At 40.1% G+C, this 27,743-nt stretch overlaps 1 protein-coding gene across 3 annotated transcripts in view; it reads left to right on the plus strand.

The window, feature by feature from the left end:
- The window catches only part of pms1 (PMS1 homolog 1, mismatch repair system component), a 141,923-nt gene that overhangs the window by 89,269 nt on the left and 24,911 nt on the right, over positions 1 to 27,743 (plus strand). For all 3 annotated transcript variants that reach the window (XM_059966867.1, XM_059966866.1, XM_059966868.1), the window contains 3 exons: positions 10,685 to 10,807; positions 12,311 to 12,457; positions 17,975 to 18,825. In XM_059966867.1, coding sequence (XP_059822850.1) covers positions 10,685 to 10,807; positions 12,311 to 12,457; positions 17,975 to 18,825 — 1,121 coding nt within the window. The remainder of the gene's footprint in view (positions 1 to 10,684; positions 10,808 to 12,310; positions 12,458 to 17,974; positions 18,826 to 27,743) is intronic.

The raw sequence follows: 27,743 nt of genomic DNA on the forward strand, positions 1-27,743 counted from the left end.
ATGGAGGTCGGTGACCGTTGGTGTGCCTCAGGAATCTGTTCTAGGACCCCCTTCTCTTTGTGTTTTTTATAAATGGCATGGATGACAAAGTGGAGGGATGGGTTAGTAAATTTGCTGATGACACAAAGGTTGGGGATGTCGTGAATAGTGTGGAGGGCTGTCAGAGGTTACAGCGGGACATTGATAGGATACAAAACTGGGCTGAGAAGTGGCAGATGGAGTTCAACCCAAATAAGTGTGAAGTGGTTCATTTTGGTAGGCCAAGTTTGATGGCAGAATATAGTATCAATGGTAAGGCTGTTGGCAATATGGAGGATCAGAGGGACCTTGTGGTCCGGGTCCATAGGACACTCAAAGCTGCTGCACAGGTTGACTCTGCATTAAGATGACATATGGTGCATTGGTTTCATCAACCATTGAATTGAGTTTAAGAGCCAAGAGTTAATGTTGCAGCTGTATAGGACACTAGTCAGACCCCACTAGGAGTGCTGTGCTCAGTTCTGGTCACCTCACTACAGGAAGGATGTGTAAGCGATAGAAAGGGTGCAGAGGAGATTTACATGGATGTTGCCTGGATTGGGGAGCATGCCTTATGAGAATAGGTTGAGGGAGCTCGGCCTTTTCTCCTTGGAGTGACAGAGTATGAGAGGTGACCTGATAGAGGTGTACAAGATGATGAGAGGCATTGATCGTGTGGATAGTCAGAGGCTTTTTCCCAGGGCTGAAATGGCTAGCACGAGAGGGCACAGTTTTAAGGTGCTTGGAAGTAGGTACAGAGGAGATGTCAGGGCTAAGTTTTTATGCAGAGAGTGGTGAGTGTGTGGAATGGGCTGCCGGCAACGGTGGTGGAGGCAGATATGATAGGACTCTCTTTTAAGAGAGTCCTGGATAGATACATGGAGCTTAGAAAAATAGAGGGCTGTGGGTAACCCTGGGTAATTTCTAAGTAAGTACATGTTCGGCTCAGTATTATGGGCCAAAGGACCTGTATTGTGCTGTAGATTTTCTATGTTTCTGTGCATGCAAGAAAATGAATCTCAGGGTTGTATATGGTGACGTAGGTATACTTTGATAATAAAGTTACTTTGCAATTTCGAGCTTTGACAAATGAGCCTTTATATTCTTCTGATGCTGTTAGATAAGGAGTTCCATGGTTTGGTCCAATCAATGATGAAGGGCTGGTGATAAGCTGTGGATTCTGGTTAAATGGGCCATCAGTTAATCAGAGCAGCTGCTTACTTGGGACAACTCTTTGAGAATGAAAACAAATCAAGAAAAAGCCGGGATTCCTTTCATTTATTTGGGACGATATGCTGCTTAATTGGTGCAAAAAGCTTGGTGAACAAATTCTAGCTAGCGTCAGTCGTGTGCACTTGTTGACTGTTAGACCTACATGTGTTTGGAGCTAACAGTTATGTGTGTCTGTGTTTGAAAAGCAATGGGTCTTCTCAACTGCTAGCTGGTGAGAAATAAGCAGTAAGACAATTCAGAGCAGCACACGCATAAAATGCCAGAGGAGCTCAGCAGGTCAGGCAGCATCTAGGGAAGTGAATAAGTCGCTGACATGTGAGGCCAAGACCCTTTGCTCACTGCGTTTTCAGGTATTCAGGTTGGAGATAGATACCAGAAACAGCCTGGAATGAAAACAAAATGATTTCACTACTTCATCAAGTGTATGAATTGATGCCTTTCAATATTTTATCTTTGTCCCTTTTAAATATCATGCTTAACTTGCACTTGAGAGACATATATTGTGATAACTTCAACAGAAAAGTGGCATTTTATTCAAAAACATTTATCCCAATGTTTCATTTTTACTTACTGATCCAATGGTTATGACTGTTATCATTCAACAGCTGTTTGAGATATTTTAATTACTCCGTCTTTTAACAGATCTTCCTTTCTCCTACTATCTGTTTCCTTCTATCACAAACCCTTAGTGAATAAAGCCTTAATTTCCCAAGCTTTCCTTTTATAAACCACCCCCTCCCAATTGATATATTACTAAATCAATTTGTTATTATTTCTGCATCCAATGTACTTTGGATCCACAAAAAGTAACAAATTGATTTAACCATTTCATTAATATCCCCTTATTTCTTTGCTGATGTGCCTTCATTTAATCTGCATGCTTTTTTGCCTTTTAAAGTGGCTTTGAAGTCCTAATTTTGCTTGAGCAATCTATAGAGCTATACTGCTACATTTTGTCTCCAGGTTACATCTTTGTTCATTCTATTCCCTATTCCATTTTTATATATTTCACTTGCCATGTATCTGTCCATTTCTGTCACTTGCCCTATATCTTCCAATTCAGGTTCTGATTTATCACATACACGTTGAAATGCGTCATTTGTGTTAACAACATCGCATCCAAGGTTGTGCTGAAGCAGCTACGCATTCCAGCACCAACATGACATACCTTCCATGCCCATCAGAACAACATAGTTCACATCAAATGACAAAGCAATTCCCTCCCTTCTTTCTGCTGCTTTCTACCAGCAGTCTATGATGCTGTTAATTTGATGTCTAACAGATTTTGCCCTTTATGTCTGTAATGAAATATGCTACTCCTATGCTGATCAGAGATCCCAATATAAATTCCAAATACAGACCACATTTTTGAACATGTTAGGATTGTTCATTTACTTCTTTGTTACCATTTTGCTCTTATTACAAAAACCTTTACATTGTACACAGACCCCTTGCTTAATGGTATTAGTCCATGGCATAAAAAAGGTTGGGAACCCCTGCTTTAAAGGATGCAGGTCCCTTGATGAGTGGTGCGGCATCCTTTTTGTTTTTAAGTGAATGTATTTCATGTCTTGGAGGAACTCAGTGGGTCAGGCAGCATCTGTGGAGAGAAATGTACAATCAACGTTTTGTGTCAAGACCCTTTATCTGGACTGCGAGAGTTGAGATATAAAGAGTATGAAGCCAGTATAAAGAGGTGGGGAGGAGGGGCGGGTAGATGGATGGAGAAAGGGTGAGGAAGTGTGATAGGCAGGTGGAGAGTAAGGATTCCAACATCTGTAGTCCCTTGTGCCTCCATATTCCATATCATGAGAGCAATAGAACAGAAAATAGTAGCCATTTGACTTTACTAATCAGAACTACCAGCTGACTAATTTCACATAATGTAGTAATGTTTTACCATGGTTGTGAGTTTCCACAGAATAATATAAAGCGAGATTTTTGGAAAAGTGGAAATTAGTCTCCATATTGTAACTGAACTTCATAAGTTTTGCTACAAAGGATCCTTACCGAAAGTGATCTACCATTCGAATGCAGTGGAGTGTGTAGGAAGTGGCAACACCCAGTTTCTGGACTTCAAGATGTACATTAAATATGTAAAATAATAATGCTGCTTTAACACAAACAATGATGATGGAGCCTTATTCCTTAAGATTATAAATCTATAAATATAAAATATAACAGCTTTGTTTTTCATGTACAGCGGATTCTGGCTAATTAGGGCACATCAGGACCTGTGCATTTTACCCCAATTAGCCAGTTTCATGGAACAATTAAAAAAGTATAAAAATGACAAACTACAATTTAACTGAGTAACAAATAGAGCTTAGAATAGTACAGCACAGCACAGGCCCTTCGACCCACAATGTTGTGCCGACCCTTAAATCCTGCCTCCCATATATCCCCCCACCTTAACTTCCTCTGTATACCTGTCTAGTAGTCTCTTGAATTTCACTAGTAAGTGAATTAAGTGTTTAAATAAAATACCAAACAAATTAGAGCACTACCAAGCCTACTACAGTACAGCAGTCCCCAAGTTACGAACAAGTTCCGTTCCTGAGTCCGTCTAAGTCGGTTTTGTACGTAAGTTGGAACAGGTACATTCGGTATTATTTAGCTTCAGTTAGTCAAACGTTTGTCTTAGTATATAGTATATATTTTACCTTTCTATGCATATAAAACACTTAAGAAACGTATGTATTTGCCGTAAGTCAAACATTTGTAACTCGGGGACTACCTGTACTATAAAACAGTGTATTAAATCCTAACAGTTATCAATAGAAGAACGTTTTTTTTTGATTGATGGTAAATTAACGACATTGGCGCGAACACCTAATGCAGATAATCGACAGCCTTCATACAGTGCTCTTGCCAATTGCATTCTCCAAATTGTAATTTTAACTGTAACATTCAAGATGATTATCAATGCCTTCAAATTCTTCATAGTACCTAACTTATTGAATTAGCAAAGTTGTTTCAATTTCACTCATGGCCATTTCTAGCATCATCAAGCCTGAGTGATTGAAACCGCAGTGAGCAAAACAGTTCTGAATTATTTTACTGCTTATTTCTCATCAACTATCAGTGATAAAAATCAGTGCTTTTTGAAATACAAGCTCACCAACTGATACTGTTTTAAAACTGTTCACTCTAAGCATGATGTAATGTATTAACGGCCACACAAGTGGATGCGAATGACACTGGTTAGAAACTGTTTGGCAACAGTTCCTTGTCCCAGTTAAGTGGCATAGAGTTCCAAATAAATGAAAAGAATCTGGGCTATTTTCTTAATTAGTTTTTGTTCTTTAAGAGTTGTTCCAAATAGGCAGAAGCCCCAGTTCCGATGGCCCAATTAACTGGAATCCACTATACTATCATAAGAACAAGGGCTAGGAGCTTACTCTGCCATTCAATAGGATCATGGCTGACCCTGTGACTCAAGTGGACTTTTTTGCCCAGTCTATGTGTGTCTTGACTTCAGTGTTGTCCAGGAATCTGTCAGTCTCTTTCTTGACTATACTTAATAACTGATCATTCATCGTCTTCGGAGGTAAAGCTTCCAAGGTTTACAATCCTCTACATAAAGAAACTACTGCTCCTTTCAATCCTGGATAGTTCCTGAAGCCATGTTTGTTTATTTTAGTTTCCCACCAAGAGTAAGCATTGTTTTATCTCCAACTCTTCTATACCCCTCATCCTTTTGATATCATCTTCTCAGATCCATGTATATCCATAGGTCAAAACTGGATCTAGCTCACTAGAGACCCATAAAATCCCGGAAGACTTGCTGACTTTTCTACTTCAACATCTATCCAAACTTGTCTTCCTAGTTATTTGCTGTATCTGCACAAGGGGTCTCCATATCTCGGGAGCACCCAGATTCTTTACGGAAAAGCTTGTAAGTTTCTCATTGTTTAAAATTTCTGCAGTCTATTCTTCTCACAGAAATGCACATCCTCTCAGTTTGCCACATTGCACTGTAGCTATTGATTTCATGTGGACTTATTTAACAGTTCATTTCCTTTTCCTGTGCTATCAGCTAGCCTGGATACATTGCATTCATTTTTTTTTTAAAAATTAATTATGCCCAGTTACAATCTGTGGAATTTCAATGTTAACATCTGGCCAACCTGAGAAATACTAGTGAATCCGCAATCACTGCTTTTAGTTCTTCTACCAATTCTCTATTTCCTCCAGTATATTTCTTTCTCTCTGCTTTCTCTACACAGTTTTTACATTGAATAACTTGCACTTCCTGACCTAGACTGTGTGCTTCAGTAAGGATCCTTAGATTGATTGAAAAAATGCACTGTTGCTTGAACTGTTAATACATGCCCCAGGGATTGCACTGCTTCGAACTCCCGCAACTAAGTTGATACCCAAAAGCCCAGAATGCGAGGTCTATTAGCAGTGCAAGGACAGTAAATATAGTTTGATCATTGCTGGCCTAAGTTGGAATCTACTTGTATCCGGTGAAGTTGTGCAATGGCTGTTCATGATGGCTTTTATGGACGAGGAATATTGTTCACGAATCTACAGCTTCAACCCTTTCACCAATCAGAAATCTTGCTCTTAAGCTGCCAATGTACATACCCTTACACAGCATTCCAACTGCTCTCCAGCAGCTTAGAAAGCAAATTATTAGGAATTGACAAATGTGTTCTGACTTTAACATGGAACCTTCACTAATTGCAAAAATAACTATGGAAACATTGAAGCCTGTCATTTATTTTTTAATTTGGTAATTATTTCCAAAAATATGTAATGAACAATGACAAGTTGCTTATACATAGTGTGTAAGCAAATGATTTTTCAACTGCTAATGACAGTTTTATTTTTAATAAGGGTTTTGTAAGATAATGCATTGTGGAAAATATATTTCTGTTTTTCTCTTCTCTTTTCAAGTGGTTGAATAATCATGAATTCAATTGCACTCCATTCCACTTAAATATACAATTCTATTTTTAGTTTAATAAAGCCTGATTTTTCTGCAATTGAATTCTTTTACAGGTATAATCTTAAATCAATGCACTCAGTCTCATTATGATGCTAATTTGTTCAATCGTCTGACACCACTTCATTCAAACATTGTTTTATATTCTGTTCATTGGTTTGAAACAGCATAAATTTAAAGCTTAGCTTGAAGTTTGTTTCAAACAAAAGTGCTTATCCCTATTGGGAAACCTTTGACACTACCCTCTAGCCTGCAGTACTGTTGGTTTATACATTTTCCCCCTAGGTTTCTTTCAACAAAACTCAACACTGCTGACATTTTCCTTTGCTTTGAAAGTGGGGAGAAAACTCAGTAAATATCATAGCAGCACTTTATTAAATCAACAAGAACTTGTATAGCCACTTGAAAATTAAGTTAAAACCATAACTAGATTTTACATGGTCGCAAGATAACTCGCCAATATAGTAGCCCAATGGTGAAGTTACTGGGCTCACATATGGAATTTAGGGCTATAGGTCCAAAGGCTTTGGTTGAAATCTCACCATTGTGATTAAATAAATCTTGAATTAATGTAAGTCCCAGTAAAGAAATTTGTAAAAGTAAATTTATTATCAAAGTACTTGTATATTACCTTGAGATTCATTTTCCTGCGGAAAAATAATTTCAATAAAATTTACGAAATGACTGTGTAGAGACTGACAAACAGCCAATGTGCAAAAGAAGACAGACGGTATAAATAAAGTAATAAGTAACATTGAGAATGTGAGTTATAGAGTGAGAGTGTGTCTCTGGATTCTGTTATCAGTTCAAAGTTATCCGCACCGGTTCAGGAGCCTGATGGTTGTAGGATGACATCTGTTCCAGAACCTGATAATGTGGGATGTGAGGCTCCTTTACTTCCTTTCTGATGGTAGTAGCGAGAAAAGAGCATCGTGTGAGTCCTTGATGATGGACACTTCCTTTTTGTGGCAGTACTCCTGGTAAGTGAGCGCAATGCTGGGGAGGACTTTGCCTTTAAAGGACTAGGCTATACCAACCACTGTCTATTCCATTCCTGGGCATTGATGTTTCCATACTAAACCACTATGCAGCCAGTTAGGATACTCTCCACTGTGCATCTGTAGAAGTTTATCAAAGTTTTGGTGACATGCCAAATCTACACAAACTTCTAAGAAAGCAGAAGCACTGTTATGTCTTCTTAGTTATGACACTTCTCTGTACTGTTCCAAAAAAATAGATTATCTGATATGATAACATCAAAAAATTTAAAGTTGCTGACCTACTCCTCCTCTGATCCCCATGAGGCCTGGCTCAGGAACTTCAGCTTCTTCTTCCTGTCGTCGATAATCAACTCTGGTTTTGTAGACTTTGAGTTGTTGTTCAGGCAGTATTCAATCAGATTTTCATTCTCCCTCCTTGTATGCCAATTTTTCACCGGTTTTGACTTGGCCAGCAGCAGTGGGTTGTCAGCAAACTTAAATACAGCACTGGAGCTGTACTTAGCCTCACAATCGTAAGTATAAAGTGGGGAGAGCAGGGGCTAAGCACATTGTCCTGTGGCGCACCAGTGCTGATGCTGATTATGGAAGTTAAGTCAAGTCGTTGTTTATTGTCATTTTGACCATAAACTGCTGTACAGTGCACAGTAAAAATGAAACAACGTTCCTCCAGGACCATGGTGCTACATGAAACAACACAAAAACTACACTAGACTACAGACCTACACAGGACTACATAAAGTGCACAAAACAGTGCAGGGCAGTACAATAATTAATAAATAAATAATAAACAAGATAATAGCCACAGTAGAGGACACATTTAAATATAATAATAAATGATGTAGATGTCAGTCTAGACTCTGGGTATTGAGGAGTCTGATGGCTTGGGGGAAGAAACTGTTGCACAGTCTGGTCATGAGAGCCCGAATGCTTCAGTACCTTTTGCCGGATAGCAGGAGGGAGAAGAGTTTGTATGTGGGGTGCGTAGGGTGTGTGAGACTTTTGTTGCTAATCCATATCATTTGGGGTCTGGCAGTGAGGAAATTGAGGATCCAATTGCACAAGGAGGTATTGAAGCCCAGGTCTTAGAACTTAGCAATGGGTTTCAAGGGGATGAACTAGTGAACTGTGAACTAAAAACTAATCCAGTTCACTAATTTTCAGGGAGAAAAATCTGCCTTCTTTACCTGCTCAGGTCTGTTCAGGACTTCAAGTTTGCCTCTTTTTAGGAGTAGTTACAGATGAATAATAAATGTTGGATTTTCTGATGACGACCATGTTCTTTGAGTGTATAAATTGAAAAAAGAAATGTCAAGGACTAGACAGGTAATGCAGAGTAACAGGAAAAATGGTAATGGCAATTGCAGTACATTTGGTGCAAAATGCACACATCCCATCAGATGAGTACACATCCCTAAAGGGCATCAGTATTAGATGAGTACCAAAACTAGCTCAACAGTATAATTAGTAAAATTGGATTAGTTATAAATAATTCATTAGATTGTATAAAGATAAAGGCGTAATTTGGACTGCCAACAAATTTCTGTGCTGAAGACTTCTCACCTGCTGCAGCAGAGTGAGAGGCTGCTTTAATACTTAGCTTCATTTAAGTGTCAATGGGCAACATCCCACCAAGTCCTCAATGTGGCTCAGATGTTAGTATGAAGCAGGATCAGCCACCGCACAGGCGTGGGATCAGAAAAAGCAGCAGAGGGTTGCAAACTCAACCAGCTCCATCACGAGGACACATTCAAAAAGCGATGCCTCAAAAAGGCAGCATCTATCATTGAAGACCCCAGCAGTCAGAACAAGTTTCATGACATATGTCAGTGATATTACATCTGATTCTGGTGGGATCATACTCTAAAAGAGTACATGAAAAGGTCAAGTGATTGACATATGAATGTTGGTGTACTTAGTGCAGGGGATGGGTTGGGGGTGGGGAATGGTGTTAGCTACTTTTTGGTGATGACAGCAGATTTGAAAAGAGGGGCAGTATTCAAGGCAAAGGAGACATTTGTAATAGCATCTTATGTGAGTGTCAGGAAAGGAGCCTGAAACCTTAGTAACTCACTGGTGATATGTAGGTTGTCTCAATGACAAGATAAGCTTGCAGTGTGCATGAAGAAAGATTGGAGAGAAGTTGATGCGATGTTAATATTCACAGATGCCTTCAGTCAGTAGCCTACCTGAAACACTAATACTTCACTCTGTTCTTCAACCTGGTCGGCATGGCAGTCTTTTGTTTGGCAAAGATTAAAATCTCCGTGCCAATTGCTCGTATTACTTTGTTATTATTTGCTCCAGGTTTGTATTTGGCAAGTCCAACAACTCAAGCCAGTTCTATCCATTATCATTTGCTCTCTCCGCCAATGTGAGTTTGTACAATTTTCTGGGATCAGCCAGACTTGTCCACTTCTTTTCATCCAGATTTGTATATGGATATTGGCCATTAGCTTCCGTTGGTAATTTATGACACTTTACAGTAACTTTAGCAGCAGCTTGATTTGTTTTATTTAAATATAATGGAAATTCCATGCTTGGCAACCTGTAGTTATATTTAGTGAAACATTGTTTACCTTTTAAGTAAGATATGTAGGATGTTTAAAGGCAGAGTTGCTCTCAAAAGGGAAGATGAAGAGCCAAGGAGAAAGTCATTTTAAACAGATTCATGTTGTGTGGGCCAGAAAATGGCAGTCCATTATTGTCATTATTTGTACTGTTATTTTTTTTTAAATCTTTCACGATGAATGTGTCAGCCACATTGTAAACCATTGGTTCATAAAATCTAATTTATCATTTCTGACAGATGTTTTCATTCTGACCTGCATGTTTACTCAGTAAATAGTTTTTGCCTTTACCCTTTGCCTTGCATACATTCCAGCATTCAATCACATGGTGGTAATTGCTACTAATGTAGACAAACACTGATTTGCACAATTAGGAAAATTCTCAGATAATGGTAACCTGGTGCATAACAATATTGGAAAAAAGAAAATATTGGAGTAGAGGCTGATGAGTGGTATCTTATTGAAATTTAAAATTGTAATACTGGTATGTATGAAATTTATTCATCTTTAGATTCATAATTCTGTAAATTGCTATAGAATCACCAGCATGTCAGGATAATTAAAATTAGATGAATAAAATATTTAGACTTTGTGTCCTTTTTTTGGCATGATGCACATTTTCTGTATATGGGAGCGATGCTTCTATTTCACCTTGCCATTCTGAACTTGCTTGCCAGCTGGTATCCCAAAGAGAGAATTCGATAATTGGTTCCTCTTGTGCATTGTTTATTTGTTTTCATCAAAAGAAGGGTCTGGACTTTTGCTTCTGAGTCTCCATTGTAAAATGTGTAAATCAGATGACTCTTGGTGACCAATTACTGCAAAATGAGTTTCTGCTCTGAAACATTATTTTGTGATAGTAGTGTATTTTCTAAATCTGTGTGTGTATTCTTTTTCTCCAATGTTTACAGATTTTCCTTAGTGGATTTCTTCCCAAACCTGGATCTAATCCTTCTTCGATGAGTCTCACAAGCCCTGACAGAAGTTTTATCTCTGTGAACTCCAGACCTGTTCATCACAAGGAAATATTAAAAGTAAATGACAACTTTACTTTACTGACTTTGCTATTATGTAATAAGTGTACTTTAAGAATATATAATATAGTGCAGTTGAATAATCTTCTAAAGATTGTTCAATGGTATTATTAGTGATTCTTGTTACTGTTATCGAGATTTCCAATTTCTCAAATGCCGACATCATCTCAGCATTTATCTAATGGATGTTACTACAATTGCTTTTATTTCCGGAATCAAAGCTCAGTGAATTGGTAATACACAAAAATAGGCACACAGTCTACTGCATGTATCTTGTTAGATTTTTTGAAGTTGCAGAAGTCCCAGGTTTAAAATCTCGCCTGTCGTTTCTGTATTTATCCTGAGGACTAATTCAAATGTCTCTGATTAAGAAAACAGCAACTCAGTAAAGTATGATGTTGCTAATTATATCTGCATCAGGTATTGGTGATCCAATGTGGATCCAGCAAAATTTGAACTGATTTTTTTGTAGCTTACTATTGGATAACAGTAAAATGTCCATGTAATACTGTAATCAAACACAGATCTGAGGCTAAACTGATTGGATAAGGAGGATTCTACAAAGTTGCAATTTTTTTTGTAAAGTATTGCTTCTTTTTGTGCTGAAGTAATTGATAGGTTGGTCAATAGCTGTTCGTTAATTACTCTGCCTATTATATGATCCTTATTATTTCTGACAATATGTCTAATTGTTTAAAGCTATGGCATGACATTCAGGGTGAAAATTCAAATGATCCATTTCATTTACCGTGAGGTGAATTGATTTGGCTTTTATCATTTATGTGTAATAATTGGTTGGTAAACAGATTAGGTGGCATGGTAGCATAGCGGTTAGTACAACGTGTTGCAGTACAAGCAATCCGGGTTCAATTTCCACCACATCCTGTAAGGAGTTTGTGCGTTCTCCCCACAATTGCGTGGGTCTTGTCCAGGTGCTCTGGTTTCCTCCAGTAGTCCAAAGACATTGTACCAGTTGGTAGGTTAATTGGTCTTTGTAAATTGTCCCATGCTTCAGCTAGGATTAAATTGGGGGATTGCTGGGAGGCACAGCTCAAAGGTTAAGAAGGTCCTATTCAACACTATCTCAAGAAATAAATGGATTGTGAGATACTTATTTGCTAGTTTTATGAAATACAGACCAGATCTTAGAACTGAGAATCCAACATTCACAAACTAATCTTGCCACGTTCTAGTTATGGATAGATTAATTTAGGATGGAAGAGACTTCACCCAGCCTCATCTGCACGAGGATGACAACATTAGACTAAATTTCAAAATCTGTTCTTTGTTCCCCTTTTTGGAATATCTTGTTGAACAGGCAAGGTTTTTAAAATTTCTTTGCTACATGTTTAGTGTCAGTAAAGATGAAGGTGAGGGTAGCATTTTAATATAGTTACAAATCTACTTCAACTTAATAGCTTTCACTACTCCAGTCCAACTTTATTATTAATGGCTTGTCCTGGAAAAATACTTCATAAATTTCTGTTTGCTTTAATTTTGCAGTTAGTCCGACAGTATTACAGCTCTCAGTGCCAGAAGGATTCTTCCCATGCTCGTTATCCAATTTTCTTCTTAAATATCTTGGTTCCAGCCTCAGTTATAGATGTCAATTTAACACCAGATAAGACTCAAATAATGTTTCAAAACAAGGTAAGACAATTTAAACATGTCTCATTGAATTGTCATAAATACTTGAGATATTTGTTGAAATAGAACTTTTTGCAACAAAAGTAGCATGCTCACTTTCCCAACAATGTTAGTCCGTAAGATGTGATAATACGTAGAATAAACAAACATAAAATTTGCACACCATTGCAATTTTAAGTTAGAAAAACTGTTCAGATTATAAAGTTTTCACAAGGCACCAACAGATTGGTTTTGATGTCAAGAGTACAGGGAATTGGCGTGCTGTTCTATTTGTATAGTAGTGGATAGCAGTGAGTGCCAGTCAGGAGCTAGAACTGCTTTGCGAGTTGAGTTATTGAGTTTTATTACTCTGTTTTTCCTTGACTGCATTTATCTTGTCAACCATATCACTGTAACAACTTTCTCACATTGTTTCAAAGTGCCAGAAATAATGGGGAAATGGGGAAGAGTGCTGATAAAATGTTCAATCATGAGGAACATTCTACGTGCTTCTGCCTCCACCTACTCCTGTGCTACTGCCACACTCCTTTCTTTTATTGGCCAGCTGGTTCAGCTGCTGTTCAGGCTTTGTGCAAAGGAGAATGGTCAAATTATTCCCTATGTACCTGTGCCTGTTTCATTACCACATGCTGACTCCTATACCTCATTCTGTGATCCAGAAAGGTGGGACTTAAGTTAGAATCTTGCAAGCAGATTGCACAGTTGCAGAAGATGTATACCTCAGTGTAACAGCATAGTAAAGTAGGCAACTCATACAAGATCCTGGAGGAGCTCAGCAGGTCAGGCAGCATCTATGAAGCTAAATAAAAAACCGATGTTTAGGGCCAGGACCTATAATCAGGAATGGAAAGAAATGAAAAGGTGCCGGGATGGGAAAGAGGGCAAGCTGGAAGGCTATAGGTGAAGCCAAGTGGATGGGAAAGGTAAAGGGCTGGAGAAGAAGGAATCTGATAGGAGAGGAGACTAGACCTTGGGAGAAAGGGAAGAAGGAGGGGCATAGGGGACATGATAGGCAGGTTAGCAGAAGTGGTAAGAGGCTAGGCTAGGGGATAGAAGAAGAAGGAAGGGGAGGGAAACAAAAATACTGGAAGGAGAAATCAATATTTATGCTATCAGCTTGGAGGCTACCTCAACATTGCTTTATTGTGGCATAAGAGAAAGCCAAGGACCAACATGTCAGAACAGGAATGGAATAGGAATTAAAATGGTTGGCCGCCGGGAAATTCCACTTTTGGCGGATGGAGCAGAGGTGCTCAACAAAGTGGATTGGGTTTTGCCAATGTAGAGGAGGCCACATTGGAAGTACCTGATGCAATAGATGACCCCAAATTTTCATCTTGAAGGTCTGTTTGGGGCTCTGAATGGGAAGCAGGAGGTGAATGGGCATGTGTGACATTTCTGTCTCTTGCAGGGATATGTGCCAGGAGGGAGATCGGTGGGGGGGTGTAGTAAAGATGTGTTTGGTGTTAGGTAACTCTCCTTTTTCCCTTTCTCCCAAGGTCCATTCTCCTATCCTATCAGATTCTTTTTACCCTTTACCTTTCCCACCTAACTGACTTTACCTATTGTCTTAGGCTTGTCCTCCTTTCCCTCCCTCCCTCTTATACTGGAGTCTTCCCCTTCCTTTGCAGTCATAACAAAGGGTCTTGGCCCAAAATGTCAACCGTTTATTCATTTTCATAGATGCTGGCTGACTTGCTAAGTTCCTGCAGCATTTTGTGCATGTTTCTCCAGATCTCCAGCATCTGCAGAATCTCTTGTGTCAGTCAAGAAGGCTGTGTGTTTTCTAGTGATTGGTGAGGGGAAAACATGGTTGCCAGATATTCAGGTCAATGTCCATAAATTCGATGCACACAAGTTTAAACCACGTTTCTCATTTTCACCACTGTCATTATTACAGACCCTGCCTCCACCGGACCAAATCCTCAAGCTTCCTTTATCCTGTTACGGATTTTGCACATCATCTAGAGTTAATGAGCATCAGTGACTACTGATGAGGAATGCATGTGTTCTAGAAAGAGAGGCAGATAAATAAACAGAGTAAAATTTATCTTTGATTCACCAGTGAGTTATTGAAGGAATTATGCGCCTTCAGGTCCTAGACTCCCCCACTATAGAAAACATCCTCTCCGGATCTACTCTATCCAGGCCTTTGAATATTTGATTTAATGAGGTTCCCCTTATTCTTTTATACTCCAGTGAGTACAGTCCCAGAGCCACCAAATGCTCCTCGTATGAGACCATAAGACATAGGAGCAGAATTAGGCTATTTGGCCCATCGAGTCTGCTCCACTATTTCATCATGGCTGATCCATTTTTTTTCTCTCAGCCCCAATTGACTCCAACATCTTCCCAACCACTGAGGTCAGACTAACTGGCCTACAATTTTCTTTCTTCTGTCTCTCACCCTTCCTGAAGAGTGGTGTGACATTTGCAATTTTCCATTCCTCCAGAATCATGCCAGAGTCAACTTTGTGAAAGATCATTACTAATGCCTCTGCATTCTCTTCAGCCACCTTTTCAGAATGCTGGTGTGTATACCATCTGGTCCAGGTAACTTGCTTTCCTTCAGACCTTTCAGTTTCCCAAGAACCTTCTCCTTAGTAATGATAACTTCACACACTTCTGCCCCCGATACCTCTCAAACCTCCAGCATACTGCTAGTATCTTCCACAGTGAAGAATGATGCAAAATACTGATACGATTTGTCCACCATTTCCTTGTTCCATATTTCTACCTCTCCAGCGGTCCAGTATTCACTCATACCTCTCTTTTACACTGTATGTATCTGAAGAAACTGTTGGTATCTTCTTTAATATTATCGGCGAGCTTACCTTGGTAGTCCATCTTTACCTTCTTAATGACTTTTTATTTACTTTCTGTTAGTATTTGAAAACTTCACAATCCTCTAACTTCCCTGTATTTTGATTTATTATATGCCCTTTCTTTGGCTTTTATGTTGGTTTTGACTTCTCTTGTTATTTACAGTTGTATCATCTTGCCTTTACAGTAATTCTTCTATTTGGGTGTACTGTATCTATCATGTGTTTTCCAATTTGCTTCCAGAAATTCCAGCCATTGCTGCTCAGCCATCATCCCTGCCAGTGTTCTTTTCCAATCAGTTCTGGCCAACTCCTCTCTCACGCCTCTGTAATTCCCTTTACTCCATTGTAATGCTGATACATCTGACTTTAGCTTCTCCTTCTGAAAATTCAGGTTGAATTCATTCATATTATGATCACTTGCCCCTAAGGGTTCTTTTACCTTAAGCTCTCTAATCAATTCCAGCTCTTTGCATAACACCCAATCCAGAATAGCTGATCCCTGTGGGCTCAACCATAGGCTGCTCTGAAAAGCCATCTCGTAGGCATTCTGGACGTTCTCCCTCTTGGAATCCCACGCCAACCTGATTTTTCCAATCTGTCTGCATTTTAAAATCCTCCATGACTATTGTAACATTGTCCTTTTCGCATGCATTTTCCCATTGTAATTTGTAGAGCACATCCTTACTACTGTTTGGGGGTCTGTATACTACTCCCATCAGGATCTTTTTACCCTTGCAGTTCCTTAACTCTATCCACAATGATTCACCAGCTTTCTCTATGTCACTTCTTTCTGATGATTTGATTTCATTTTTTACCAGCAGACAGCTCACCCCCTCTGCCTTCCCACCTGTCCTTTTGATACAGCGTGTATCCTTGGACATTAAGCTCCCAGCTATAATCTTCTTTCAGCCATGATTCGGTGATGCCTACAACATCATACCTGCCAGTCTGTAACTGCTACAAATTCACCGACCTTATTCCATATACTGCACACATTCAAGTATTCATTCTTTTCAAATTTGTCCACCTTTTACACTGCAACTCATCCTGTTGACTGCAATTATGATCAGTCTTTCCTTGCTTGGAGTATCACTACACATTGCCTCATACACTACACATAGTTGTAAACCAACTATCTCATCTTCAGCACTATCACTCCAGTTCCCACTCCCTTGCCAAATAAATCCACCCAAACAACTCTGAGATTATTGAGTAAGGATATTGAACCCCCTTGGGTTCAGGTGTGACCTGTCCCTTTTGTATGGGTCATACCTTCCCCAGAAGAGATCACAATGATCCATAAATCTGAACCCCTGCCCCCGCACCAGTTCCTCAGCCGCGCATTCACCTGCCAAATCATCCATTTCTTATCTTCACTGGCATGTGGCACAGGCAGCAATCCAGAGATTATTACCCTAGAGGTTCTGTTTCTCAGCTTTCTACATAGCTCCTCAAAATATCTCTTCAGGACCTCCTCACCTTGTCTACCTATGTCATCGGTGCCAATATATACCAAGATTTCTGGCTGCTCACCCTTGCCCGTGAGAATATCATCGACCCGATTTAGGACATCCCTGATCCTGGCACCAGGGAGGAAACATACCATCTGGATGTCTCTGTTGCATCAACAGAGCTTCATCTGTGTTCCTCTGACTAAGGAATCTTCTATCAACACTGCAGTTCTCTTCACCCCTTTGCTCTTCTGAGCCACAGCACTAGACTTAGTATGGCTCCCCTGGTAGGTTGTCCCCCTCAATGGTATCTAAAGTTGTCTACTGATTATTGTGGGGAATGGCCACAGGTGTACTCTGCACTGGCTGTGCATTACCCTCCTTCTCCTGATGGTCACCCAGTTTCCTGTCTCCTGTAACCTAGGGGTTAACACTTTGATTCCTGGGATCATTCTTGTGAATCTCCTCTGGACCTTCTTCAATGCCAGTCAACATTTTGGGCTAAGACTCTTCATCAGCACTCTGAGAGACCTGTTAAAGTGCCTCAGCCCGCAATATTGACTGTTTATTCATTTCCATAGATGCTGCCTGACCTGCTGAGTTCCTCCAGCATCTTGTGTGTTACATTGGTGTAATAAAATTTCACTCAACTGCTTCGATGCTGTACTTCCTCACATAAGGAGCTAAGTGCTAGACACAGTACTTCATTCATAGTCACACCAATATTCTATCTAACTAAAGCATAACTGCACTACTTTTGTATGAAAGCCCCTGGCAATAAAGAAATAACAATCTGTCAACTTCCTCACTTATTGGCTCTTCCTGCATTTCTGAATTATGGTCCAGAGCACCCAGATCTTTCTGCATATTGGAGGTGCTGTTACTTTTATTCTAATTTTGGGACTTTTAAAGCCTAAGTGTGGAGGAAAGTTTGGGGAGATGTCAGAAGTAGGTTGTCTATACAGTGATGGGTGTCTGGAATGCAGTACTGAGAGCGGTGATAGAGAATGATACGATAAGGACATTTAAAAGACTCTCAGATAAGTACAAGGATGTAAGGAAAATTGAGACTATGGGCTGTACAGGAAGGAAAGATTAGGTTGATTATGGAGTAGGTTTATATAGGCCATCACAGCATTGTGGGCCGAAGGGCCCATACTGTGCTGTGCTATTATGTTCTAATCTGTATTCATAACATAAATGATTCTCTATAAAAAATCTTATGGTATTTTCCCTCTCACCAGGAAGCCATCTTATTTGTAATTGAGAAGGTGTTGATTTCAGTTTATGGGCAACTTCCTCAACCTGATAAACCATCCCCTGAATGTTTACCAGAAACTGGACTTGGTGGAAGTGGCGAAGTAAATGACACTGGTACCTCAACAACGAGAGAAGCTTCCCTGGTCGCTGACACTGTAAAAGCTTGTGCTGAAAACATCACTTTTCCTAACAATACCACCTTTGAGGTGGCGGTTGATGAACAGGAGAGTTCTGACAGAAACATAGCTGAGACCAAGTCCAAGGAGCCACCTCCTGCTGAGAATGTGCAGTCAACTTTTGTGCCAGAATTTGATGTGGCATTGGCATTAGATGATGACTGCATTCTTTCCAAAAGTCAACCTGATACTAACAATGAAAGTGCTGGTCATTTGCCCCCAGTACCAGTGACGTTAAGCGAAGAGATCACCACTGCAAAGGATTCCAGTGAACTAACTGCTGATGATTGGAGTAAGGGTGTGATGAAAGATTCCATGGAGCAAGCACTTGCACCTGTAAAGCTTTTGATACCCAACAGCGCATCTAGTCAAGATCAAATAGCCTGTGATGAAACAAAGCAACACAGCCCAACCAATAGTAATTCAAACAACCACTCGACTACAAATTCTTCTAATGTGGTGCAGGATAAAATTGGTCAGATCACATTATATGACTTGATCAGCAATCGCACTGTCAAAAAGTCTCTGCCAGCCTCTGCCCTTTTCATGCAAGAAGTTCGACCCAAACTGTTAGCAGAGAACCCAAAAGCTAATCTGCAAGATGTTAGCATGAAACTTGAAGAGATGTGGAAAAATCTGAATGAGGATGAGAAAAAGAAGTAAGTTTCTGCATTAAACCTTTTGACCTCATAACCCAATAGTTTCCATTCTCTGTGACTCATTGGACGCAGAGAGTAAATCCCATTACTATTTAAAATATAAAGCGGAAAATTCTTTTGGCATGTTCAAGATGCCACGCAGGAGGTATTGTTAAAATATATTCTGGGCATCTTCTCCCGATCTCTGCAATTAATTGTTTTAGCGTATGTCTTACATTTTCCATTCACTTTTTTTTCTTCAAGCATATTTTTTTATAATGAAGTGATTATAGTTTTTCCAGTACTTTTGAACAAATTTTTATTATAAATTAATGACCTATAGTCCTTTTGCGAGACAGGAGATGTTATTCATTACGATTTTCATAAAAACAGATTATATTGTGTGGTAATTTATGATGTAAAGTAATTAATTTTAAAGCTTTTTTATTTGTTCAGTTATGGGATATGGATGTCTCTGTCGAGGCTCTCATTTACTGTCCATTCCTAATTGTACATTAGTATGTGGTAGTGTGATTGTTGCTTTGCTTATTTTTTTTACTGGGCTAAAACGACTTTCATCCCAAGTACATTTTTGCTATTTCAGAAGTCTTTAAGGACTTGAAGAGAACTAAGTTTTTTTTTCTACCCATGATCTGGTGGGGGACTGGAACTCAGTGTCTGAAAGGGTGGTAGAGTCCCTGCACTAAAGTAGTTGAACGTGCAGTTGAATTACAGTAACCTACAAGGCTGTGGACCGAGAACTGGAAACTGGGATAAGTTTGCATAGCTGTCATTTCATGTAAAAACAAGTTTAACAAAGAAATGCTGAAAATTATATAAAATGCTAAGATGTTGCAGTTTATGCCCCCAGAGAGTTACATAGAATATAGAACAGGAACAGGCCCTTCAGCCCATTTTGTCATTACGATCTAATTAGTAATCAGATGCCCAACTAAATTAATTCCTTCTGCCTACTTGAATCCCTTTCCTTCCATTTCCTCTGCATTCATAGGGGCTACCTCAATAGAAATATTTAAAATGGAACTAGATAAATTTTTGAAAGGTTTGGGGGAAATGGGAGCTATGGAGGTTGCTGTGACTGTGAATGAAGTCACCAGAAAGACACTGAAGCTGGTGGATATATAAGATGTTATTCAGCCAAACAAGCAGGAACCATACTGGAGCCAGTCTTGGAAGAAGAGGCCTCCCTGATCCAATATTACATGACATTTTTATATTCTAAATAAAGATCAATTGTAAAGGCAGGACAATTCTATATTTACAATGTATCTGCAATGCTTCCTTTGACTTATAACCATTGTACAGAGCTGCATTTTAGATTCAGTCTGCAATCCACATTCCAGTCTGAAGACAGACTGCTGCTGAATTATTATTTGCTATATACCCCAATTCCAGAATACGCCCTACAGGAATCTAACACAGAGGAGGGGAGGTAGATCGGCCATAATCATATTAAATGACAAGACAGGCTTGAGAAGATAGGTGGCCTACTCCCGTTTTATTTTCTTGAGTTCCAAATCAAGCTGCTCTTATGCCCCAGTGTGCTATCATATCGTAAAGATGAAGCTTGCCCCAGATTTAATCCCAATCCTTTCAGAATATGCAGTCTGCACTGGGACAATACGATTCAAGTGTGTTTACCAGAGGAAACAATCAAACGCTGTTGGTTATTGAGCAATAGGCATTTGAATATTAGCGGAATATTGGGAAGTTGAGATTAGTATCAGGAAGTATAGTTAAAAGATCACCAATGATGAATCAAGATGGTGCCAATGACTAAGGGCGACAGTTTATGAAACTACTTCTTTCAAATATGATTCTACTACTAAGCTGTGTGCAATTGGAACCTGTGATTTATATTTTTTGATGGTGTGTTTTTGGGCAATCTGGGTTTTATTTTGCCTCCAAATAAGTTCAGTGAGGCTGGGAGCTGAGAGTGCGGCTTGGATGGCTAAAAGCCCGGAGATGGGGCATGAGCCCATGATCGACTCCACTGCTCTCTCCAATTGAGGCGTCGATCAAGGTCGAAGTGGATGAGGAGAGTAGAGGACGGTCAGACATTCGGCGCCAGTTGCCTGCGTTTGACTGGTCTTTCTTTCCCGCTCGCTAGCTGATGTCAGAGGGAAGTGCAAGAGTCTTGGGATCCACACTGCAAGGATCGATTGGCAAGGCTACTGACTTATTTTGGGTGACTTTGAGGTTCATGGTGCATGTGTCATTAGATTCCGTTGACTCTTTTTTTGCTGTTTCTGAGCGGTTTCATTGGAGCAATCAATGTGTACTGGGGCACAGGCCTGCCGTGGGCTAGCGGCGCAGAACTAAGCTAAGCTGAATATCACTGGACTCCTGGTCTGATCTTTGATATTCCACGTGTTGTTCACTTGCTTTTTGCTGTTTGTGCAATTTTTTTCTTTTTTTGTGCATTGGGTATTTGATGTCTTCTTGACAGGGTTCTGTGGTGTTTTTGTTTTGTGGCTGCCTGCAGGACAAGTGTCAGAATTATGTTCTGTATACGTACTTTGATAAATGTACTTTGAACTTTGAGTAGTGAAATGGGCATGAAAGCCAAATGGTTTACTCCTATTTGTTATGTTTTCGTGACTGCACTGTTGCATTGTGCGCATTTGTCCAATATGAACAGGTTTGGGCATTGATGCCACAAGAGCTGATAAGTGTTAGAACACCAGTTGGAGCAGTTTCCTGCAACCCCTGCCACTGTAAAACAGAACAAGTAGCATCTGCACATTAAAATTAAAAGGCTTAGGCTTTTAAAAAAGGTTATTAATTGCACTTTCTTTGATACCACCTTTCTCTCACTGTCTTCAATTCACCCCTTTTCTACACTTCTAAGTCTGTAGTGTAAGTCATGCATCAAATTGGTGTGCAGTGTTGGATTCCTTGACAGGGCAGAGGTATAGCCAGAAGGTTAAATTCCAGAGTTGGGCAACTTGGCAAAACATCCCCACAATGAATTTCTTTAATGACTTTCTGCCTGTAGTTGTGGATTCAAAACCACAACATGGATTGTGCACTGGAATGCAGGAGCTAAGTGAGTAAATCATTTGCAGTTAGTTAGGGCACTGAAATGCACAAATTAAAATAACTAGCGTTGGCCCCTTGCCTATACCACCACTCAGCTTTGACATTTACTTGTTGCCACCTGTAAACTGAAGCCCTAACACTTTGTTTAAAATTTACGTATGTGATCAATTATTGTTGGATGCCATAATCAACATTAAGTGTCTAAGATAGGAGAGCCTATAATTTTCTTCACTTCTCCCTTAAAGGCAAATTACTTTATCATTTATGAGCTTTGCATGGTGACTGTCAGACAGTCATCAATATACTTGGAGACTGGCACGGGTTATCAGTGTGAGTTTGCATGTTTTCGTTGTTACTGTCAGCTCCTCTTGCATCCCAAAAAGCACCTACTTAGTTAACAGCTGTAAGTTATCACTGGAGTAGCAAAGTGACAAAAAATCAAAGGGGAGTTGATGGGGATGGTGAACAAATAATAAAGGACGGCTGTGGTTGTTCCACTGGACTTGATGGGCTGATCGGCCTATTTTCCTGTTGTAATAAGTATTGCAGTATCCACAATATACCTTCTGGCAGGAATCTCCAGTGTTCCCCTCCCCCTATCTCCCCCCCCCCCACCCCCCCCCCCCCAATCCCTGCCATCTGCCTGCCTGGACCCTGTGGCTACTTGCGATGTCTTGAACAATCAAGCTAGTTGAAATCTGTAAATTACCTCAGATTCCATCAAATCTGTTTGGCTCTGTTCCACATTGGTTGATGTATTATCAACATTTTCAGGGAGAAATGATGTCCTTCGCAATGGAGCTGTTCCTTTTTACCCTGAAGCTTGGAAACATCACAAGCAAAAACATGTAGCTCTCCTATAGCAGAAACATATAAATATCTTCAACCACTCATAATTATAACTCTCTCCCCATTTTACCCTTTTTTTCTCATTCCTACCATGCTTCAGCCTGTCATTTTCTGCTGTTGATTTTTTTTTGTAGCTGTCTCAGCTTCAGCTCATTGCTGGTACTGAAAGTCCTGGTTTCACGGCTGATTACTGCTATGCTCTCTGCATACCTTTCAGATTCCACCCTTCAAAAATTGCAAATTGTCCAATTTTCTACTGCCTCCATTTATTACTGCTTTTCACTCCTAACTTCTGAATAATAATTTTAACATTCTCTCCTTTACAAGGCATTTGTTCCTTCCTTATAATATAAACTACTGTCCTTATCAATCTAACTCCCACTGCTATATGGTAAATGAGATGTTTAATTATGTTGAAGATACCATTATAACCATATAACAATTACAGCATGGAAACAGGCCATCTTGGCCCTTCTAGTCCATGCCGAACGCTTACTCTCACCTGGTCCCACTGACCTGCACTCAGCCCATAACCCTCCATCCCTTTCCTTAGCCGTCAAATTGAGGAGCATTCACTCGAGGTGGAAATGAGGAGACCCTGTCAGTGTAGATAAGGGAGAAGCTTCTTCTGGCTGAAGTTGTAACTCACAGAGGAAGATGGCTGTCCTTTGTGGAGGCCCTATATGTACACGAGATGGGGAGACCAGAGTTCAAGGCCTAGTGTTCAGGGTTCCATCATCAGTGAGTCAGGAGTTCGAGACCCCAGAGTTCGGGGTCCTCATCCAAGGTCTCATTCGTCGTCATTAATGAGTCCTGGGTTCAATACTGAAGATCAAAGCTTGAAACTCAAAGGTCAATTCAGAAGTCAAAGACAGATGTCTGAAGCCCCTGGGTCTGTGAGTCTGCAAGGCCACTGAGAAGGTCTGCACAATCTCTGTGAGTGTACAGAAACTAGACACCCCGAGAAGGCCTGTGCTGGAGTTGGAGTATTGTCTGTATGGGGGGGGGGAGGGAGGAAGGTAAGGAGCTTGTTTTCCAGTAGTTGTTTTGTTGCTGGTGTTCTGTTATTTCTTGTGTTGATCTGCAAACATGGAGGGCGCGTAATGTTGGCGTTGTAATGTGTGGCCACACTTATGGGTTCCTCCAACATAACCTTAGGTTATGTTGGTTGTTAACACATATGACACTGTGTGTTTCAATGTACATGTGATAAATAACTGAATCTGAATCTGATCTCCTATGGCAGCCTGCCATTGTCGTAAAGCATTCGGAACCAATATAACATGGCCACAATGTATTAAATCGGTATATTAGCTTACCTCGGTACAGTGAAAAACTTGTCTTGCAACTGTCCGTACAGATCAATTAATTAATACAGGTAGTACAAATTAAAACAACAGAATGCAGAATAAATTCAAGTCAAGTCACTTTTTATTGTCATTTTGACCATAACTGCTGGTACAGCACACAGTAAAAACGAGGCAACATTTTTCAGGACCATGGTGCTACATGAAACAGTACAAAAACTACACTGAACTATGTGAAAAACAACACAGAAAAAAAGCTACACTAGACTGCAGACCTACCTAGGACTGCATAAAGTGCACAAAACAGTGCAGGCATTACAGTAAATAATAAACAAGACAATAGGCACAGTTGAGGGCAGTAAGTTGGTGTCAGTCCAGGCTCTGAGTATTGAGGAGTCTGATGGCTTGGGGGAAGAAACTGTTACATCATCTGGTCGTGAGAGCCCAAATGCTTCGGTGCCTTTTCCCAGATGGCAGGAGGGAAAAGAGTTTGTATGAGGGGTGTGTGGGGTCCTTCATAATGCTGTTTGCTTTGCAGATGCAGAGTGTAGTGTAAATGTCTGTAATGGCGGGAAGAGAGAGCCCGATGATCTTCTCAGCTGACCTCACTATCCGCTTCAGGGTCTTGCGATCCAAGACGATGCAATTGCCGAACCAGGCAGTGATGCAGCTGATCAGGATGCTCTCAATACAACCTCTGTAGAATGTGATGAGGATGGGGGTGGGAGATGGACTTTCCTCAGCCTTCACAGAAAGTAGAGATGCTGCTGGGCTTTCTTTGCTATGGAACTGGTGGTGAGGGATCAGGTGGGATTCTCCGCCAGGTGAACACCAAGAAATATCGTGCTCTTAACGATCTCTACCGAGGAGCCGTCGATGTTCAGTGGAGAGTGGTCACTCTGTGCCCTCCTGAAGTCAACAACCATCTCTTTTGTTTTGTTCACTTTCAGAGACAGGTTGTTGGCTCTGCACCAGTCCATTAGCTGCTGAACCTCCTCTCTGTAAGCTGACTTGTTCTTACTGTCGTTCTTAATGAAGAAAATACGGTGTAGATAGACAGTAAAGTGCAAGGTCACAAGGTAGACCGGGAGGATCAGAGTCCATCTTACCATTCAGTTATCCTATAACAGTGGGACATAAGCTGAAGAGGGAAAGAATAGAGCCCATCAAGGATCAAATAATGAATCTGCGTGTGGAACCAAAGGATGTAGCAACTTCTTCAACGAATACTTATCATCTGTATTTACTAAGGAGAGGGACATTGTAGTTTGAAAATTCATCTTTGGGGCAGGGGGTCAATGAAAGTCTAGAGCAGGTTATAATTTAAAAAAGGGAATAGTATTGGCAAATTTAAAGATGTTTCTTGGCTATTGAAGTAGCCACAAAATCTCATACTGTGCTCAGCTACTTTGCTGTGCATCTCGGTTTTTGGCAAAGTGGTGTGAAATGGGAAATTTACTGGCATTTACAATAATTTGTATTTTTAGTTCCATTAAGAATAGACTGGATCAGTGAGCATAATTTAAATTTAAGACTTATTGCAATTGCAATGAAGTTCCAAAAAACAATGTAGTTCATATTTTTCTATTTATTGCTTTCCAGTAAGATATACAAATGCATCATACCTATGTCAACGGTGATTACAAATGTTCAAAAATATATCCATATTAAACAATAGCAACATTTCATTTTTCACACAAATTCAAATATTAGTAAAATAGTGAGGGAGAAGTGAACTGAGAAAATGCCAGCAAGATGGTAAAGCAAGACCATGGCTTCCAATAGGCTTTGGGCTATGCTCCTTCTTCAGTAGATTTCCTTGTGTCACAAGATTTCCATACAGAAGGAGGCAATTTGCCCTGTTGAGTCTGTACTGGCTCAATATAAGATCAATCCAGCTAGTCACATTGACCTTTGCACTCTGGCCTGACCGCTAATTTCCCCCACATCCCTGTCGCTGAACCTTAACCTGAACTCTAATTCCTCTCTGTCCCCAAAATCCTTCCTGCAGATCTAAAAAAAATGAAGTCTGAGGCATTGGCTCGACAGATCGCAACTCAGCGCCATCTTGACCCATAGTTAAATGAATCTGAATCTGTACTCATAAAATACTTCTGGATTATCCTTTATCATATACTGCAGTGATGCCCTGTGATTGCCCTTTGCCCTCCTGACTTTAAATACTCCCCAACTTTAAAAACTTTTAAGTACTCCCTACACTTCATATGCTCCTGCAGGGTCTCGCTGTTTCAAGTTCTCCACACCTGCTGTATGCTACATTGATTTCTTTTTCCAACCCATGCTATTCAACTTGCTGTCCTTGCCTTTTACCCTTATGGGAGCACTTTGACCATGCACTATCACTTCTGAATGACTCCGGTAAAATATATGGAGATAATGCTAAAGTAGTTATCTGAGTCTACTTTGGCCAGGTCAAATATGATATTGAAATCTGCCTTGTTCCCTATTCAGGGTTTTATTCTTATCTCTCTGAAATTTACAAAGTTATGGCTGCTATCTGTGAAATTCTCTCCCATTGACACTTCAACCACTAGCCTAGCTACATTCCTTAACATCAGGTCCAGCACTGCTCCTTGTTTATAGGACTATCCATGTACTGTCTCAAAAGGCTGTCCTGAACAAACTTTAAAAAGTTCACACTCTCTACCCTTCCTGCCTAAGGTGATCATCGGCAATACTGGGAAAATTACTATCTGCTGTAACTCTATTACTCTTGCATCTCTCTGTGATTTCTCCACATAGCTGACATCTTTAGGAAGCAGTGTCTCAGAAAGACAGTGTCCATTATTAAGGACCTCCAGCACCCAGGACATGCCCTTTTCTCACTGTTACCATCAGGCAGGAGGTACAGAAGCCTGATGGCACCCACTCAGCGATTCAGGAACAGCTTCTTCCCCTCTGCCATACAATTCCTAAATGGATATTGAATCTTTGGACACTACCTCACTTTTTTTTAAATATACAGTATTTCTGTTTTTGCACGGTTGTTTAAATCTATTCAATATACATAATTGATTTACTTGTTTATTTTTTTTTCTCTATTAGATTATGTATTTTATTGAACTGCTACTGCTAAGTTAACAAATTTCACATCACATGCCGGTGATAATAAACCTGATTCTGATTCTGACCTGTAAGATGGGCCCGTGGCCTACCCCTTTTTTGTTCCTAAGCTCAAACCATATGGATTTCTTTGAAATGCCTTCTTGTATATTCTCCTCATTACAGCAGTAGTTAGTTCCTTAATCAATATTGTAATGTCACCTCCTCTTCTACATTCCCCTACTTCACCCCACTCACCCCAAATCATGCCTTAAGATTCTATACCCCAGAATGTTCGGTTTCTTGTTTTTCCCTTCTCTCAACTTTATCTCTGTGATGCCATCAAAGTCATATTCCTAACATTTTGTTATTGTATTTCTGACATATCCTTGGTGGGGACATAAGAACATAAGAAGTAGGAGCAGGTGTAGGCTGTAGGTCATCTGGCTCATCGAGCCTCCTCCACCGTTTAATAACTTCACGGCTGATCTGGCCATGGGCTCATCTCCACCTACCTGCCTTTTCCCTATAACCCTTAATTTCCCTACTATGCAAAAATCTATCCAACCTTGTCTTAAATATATTTACTGAGGTAGCCTTCACTGCTTCTTTGGGCAGAGAATTCCACAGATTCACCACTCTCTGGGAAAATCAGTT

The sequence above is a fragment of the Hypanus sabinus genome, chromosome 4 (assembly GCF_030144855.1).
Source record: "Hypanus sabinus isolate sHypSab1 chromosome 4, sHypSab1.hap1, whole genome shotgun sequence".
NCBI classification, from domain to species: domain Eukaryota; kingdom Metazoa; phylum Chordata; class Chondrichthyes; order Myliobatiformes; family Dasyatidae; genus Hypanus; species Hypanus sabinus.